General features: G+C 33.0%; 1 protein-coding gene across 1 annotated transcript in view; it reads left to right on the forward strand.

The window, feature by feature from the left end:
- The first annotated feature begins 571 nt into the window (after window positions 1–571).
- LOC108742002 (NADPH oxidase 5) overlaps window positions 572–2,672 on the forward strand; it is a 146,268-nt gene continuing 144,167 nt past the window's right edge. Inside the window, exon 1 of the mRNA XM_018477004.2 lies at window positions 572–1,922. Within this exon, the coding sequence (XP_018332506.1) occupies window positions 1,227–1,922 (696 nt within the window). The 5' untranslated portion in view covers window positions 572–1,226. The remainder of the gene's footprint in view (window positions 1,923–2,672) is intronic.

Below are 2,672 nucleotides of genomic sequence, written 5' to 3' on the forward strand. Positions count from 1 at the left end.
GAAGGGTCAGAAAAATGAGCGAAAATGTTATTATTAATCATTTGGGTCACTATAGCCGGATATGATTTCTTGAGAATCAGTCATAATAAACGATATGTCATTTTAAACGGAGTCATTATATCCAAACTTTCCTGTAGAGAATTTAATATGAAAACTAAAACTTAACTCTGCAATTACTTCATATTAAGCGGTAAACGATAACCATGTTATTTCGATCAAATCTTTTTAACCTTTTAGTTAAGTTTGTGCATATAGGTAAGGAACTGAAGTCAGTTTTTATGCGCCACTATATTTAAATTATTTACATATATGTATGCTTTTCCTTAATGAACTCAGGCTTTTAACCTTTTTCATAGTCTGAAAAATTATTTACAACTTTTAAGTTTAGAAATATCGTCAGCGTTTTGAAACTACTACAGCGTTAGCGTTATTTTGAGAAAAGAATTTCAATAAATATGCATATGAGAATAAATAACACGATTCTATTGCATTCTCGCGTGGTTTGGTCAAGTCGTTATGTCCATGCAAAGCGGTCGGTGATGGATTTGACAGGTAGTAACAGGCTACTTGGATTAATATTGTCACAATTCCCACCCTTGTGAGAGGCGACCATAGTGGTCCTGACCATCATATTGGTATCCACTTCAGTTATACGCGAAGAAACACCTGATGAACTAGTGTAACCTGTAGAAAAGTTCTAATCTCTGTTAACGTACGGATAGAGGTGATTGTGCGAAAACCAAACACTTTTTTAACGATAAAAAATCTAAGATTAAGTTTTTTCCAATTATAAATGTGAACTGTGAAAAAAAGTGTACATTTTTAAGTGCGAAAAAATGAAGTTTGCTATCGCTACTACAAGTGCTACTTCATAGAAAGTATAATTCTCTTATCTCACGTAAATCCATGTATAAAACTTAAATTAATGCTAAAAAGTCAACAATCACCTACGTGTTAAAAAAATATGAAATTTTTAAATTTCAAATTTCATACTGGCGATGAGTAATAGAAAATATTCAAGAATATTATCTAAAGATAGTGATATTTAGCATCGTTTGTCTAACTTTACGGATATTTTCTGTTATGCAAATTTATTTAAATTGATCAGTTCAAAAAACAGGTATATTACTGTTTTGTTGGAGCAGGATTAATAAACAAGTTGGAATATATTATCCATTTTAATCAGCCTTGAGAACGACAGAGGACCACTATTCTAACAAAAGTCTATGTGTAAAACAATCAAGATGCCTTCCAAAATCCTTAAGGAAGAACTAAACAGGGGAGTTCTGTTTCCCACCAGTACAAACGACCAAAAACATTACGAAAAAGATGATATAACAGAACAAAACAGCAATTCTGATGATAACAGATTCAAAAAGGAGAAAGAAATCTTGAATGGAGCGTTAAAGGACAAAACATTACCTGCCGGTCCTTCAGATTACCTGAAGGATTCTCCTGGCAATTCTGTTATTGCTTCTAATGGTAACAGAAAACACTGCTACGATAATGAGCTGTTTATAAAGAAAGAAAAAGAGAACGAGGAAAAGCATTGTGAATATTTGCGGGAAAAAGTTGAAGCAAATGGTCCAGGCTTCTCTAGACATAATAAACAAATCTCATCATCAAAAGACGATTGCGCTGACGATACGGACTCGTCTACTATTATATCCGGTAGTGTTATTGAGGAGCCAGTTTTAGATGCACCCATTGTTCCAGAAACATCGTATTCGTTAAAGTGCAAAATCGATAATATAAACGATGAAAATTTGTTGAGAAAGTGTAAAATTGTGCCCATGTCTAAAATGGAACGGGAAAACTTGATGGAGCGCATGTACATGGCCCAAATGAAAATTGTTACAGAAATTGTTTCTAAGGAACCCAAATACAACAAGGATACATTCAAGCGCCTTTTCTTGTCACACGTGAGTGATAACTATATATCTTTATTAATTTATTACTTCTATTCATAAATATAAAATATCTATAAATTATCTTGTTTGTTTGTCTGACACAATTTTGCAACTGATTTTAAAACTCTTCGATGAGGTAGATACTTCAAACTTTAGCTCAGATTGGATGGAAATGTAACATTACCTCGGTTTCCTAACTGTCTATTCCTTAAGGTTCCGTAAAGAACCTTATTAGTTACTAAGCTCACACCACCTAAAACCTGAGACCTGAAATTTTCCACGTGTCTCCGTAAGAAGTAGAAAATTATTATTTAAATAAAAGAAGATTTTAATGTACTTAGCACCTTTTTAAAACGGAATCAAAAGTAAAAACAATGTCTCTTTTTAGCCTGAAATTAACCCCATGCATAAATTAGTGTATTTTTTAGTTAGAAAGTGCAAGCGTGTAACTTGTAAATGTATGAATTTTTCAGGACAACAGAACTACTAAACAAAAAACAAACAAACTGAACCTTTTTATAATACAAAATATGCGGAGTCATGATGAAGACATTCAACCAGGATTGCTTGTCAGGTCAACTGTTATTACACTTTTAAGTGCGAATAATGATACGGTTATTTAAACCTATTATTGACGATTGAATTGATCATAAAGCAATCAGAAATTTATAGGTACAGTATGGTTCACAGAGAGCAATACCATCTTGTCGATAAATGTACAGGTCTGACAAAGGAAGCTGGCGAGCGGTCGCGCAGGTACTT

The sequence above is a fragment of the Agrilus planipennis genome, unplaced genomic scaffold, assembly GCF_000699045.2.
Source record: "Agrilus planipennis isolate EAB-ADULT unplaced genomic scaffold, Apla_2.0 scaffold239, whole genome shotgun sequence".
Taxonomy (NCBI): Eukaryota; Metazoa; Arthropoda; class Insecta; order Coleoptera; family Buprestidae; genus Agrilus; species Agrilus planipennis.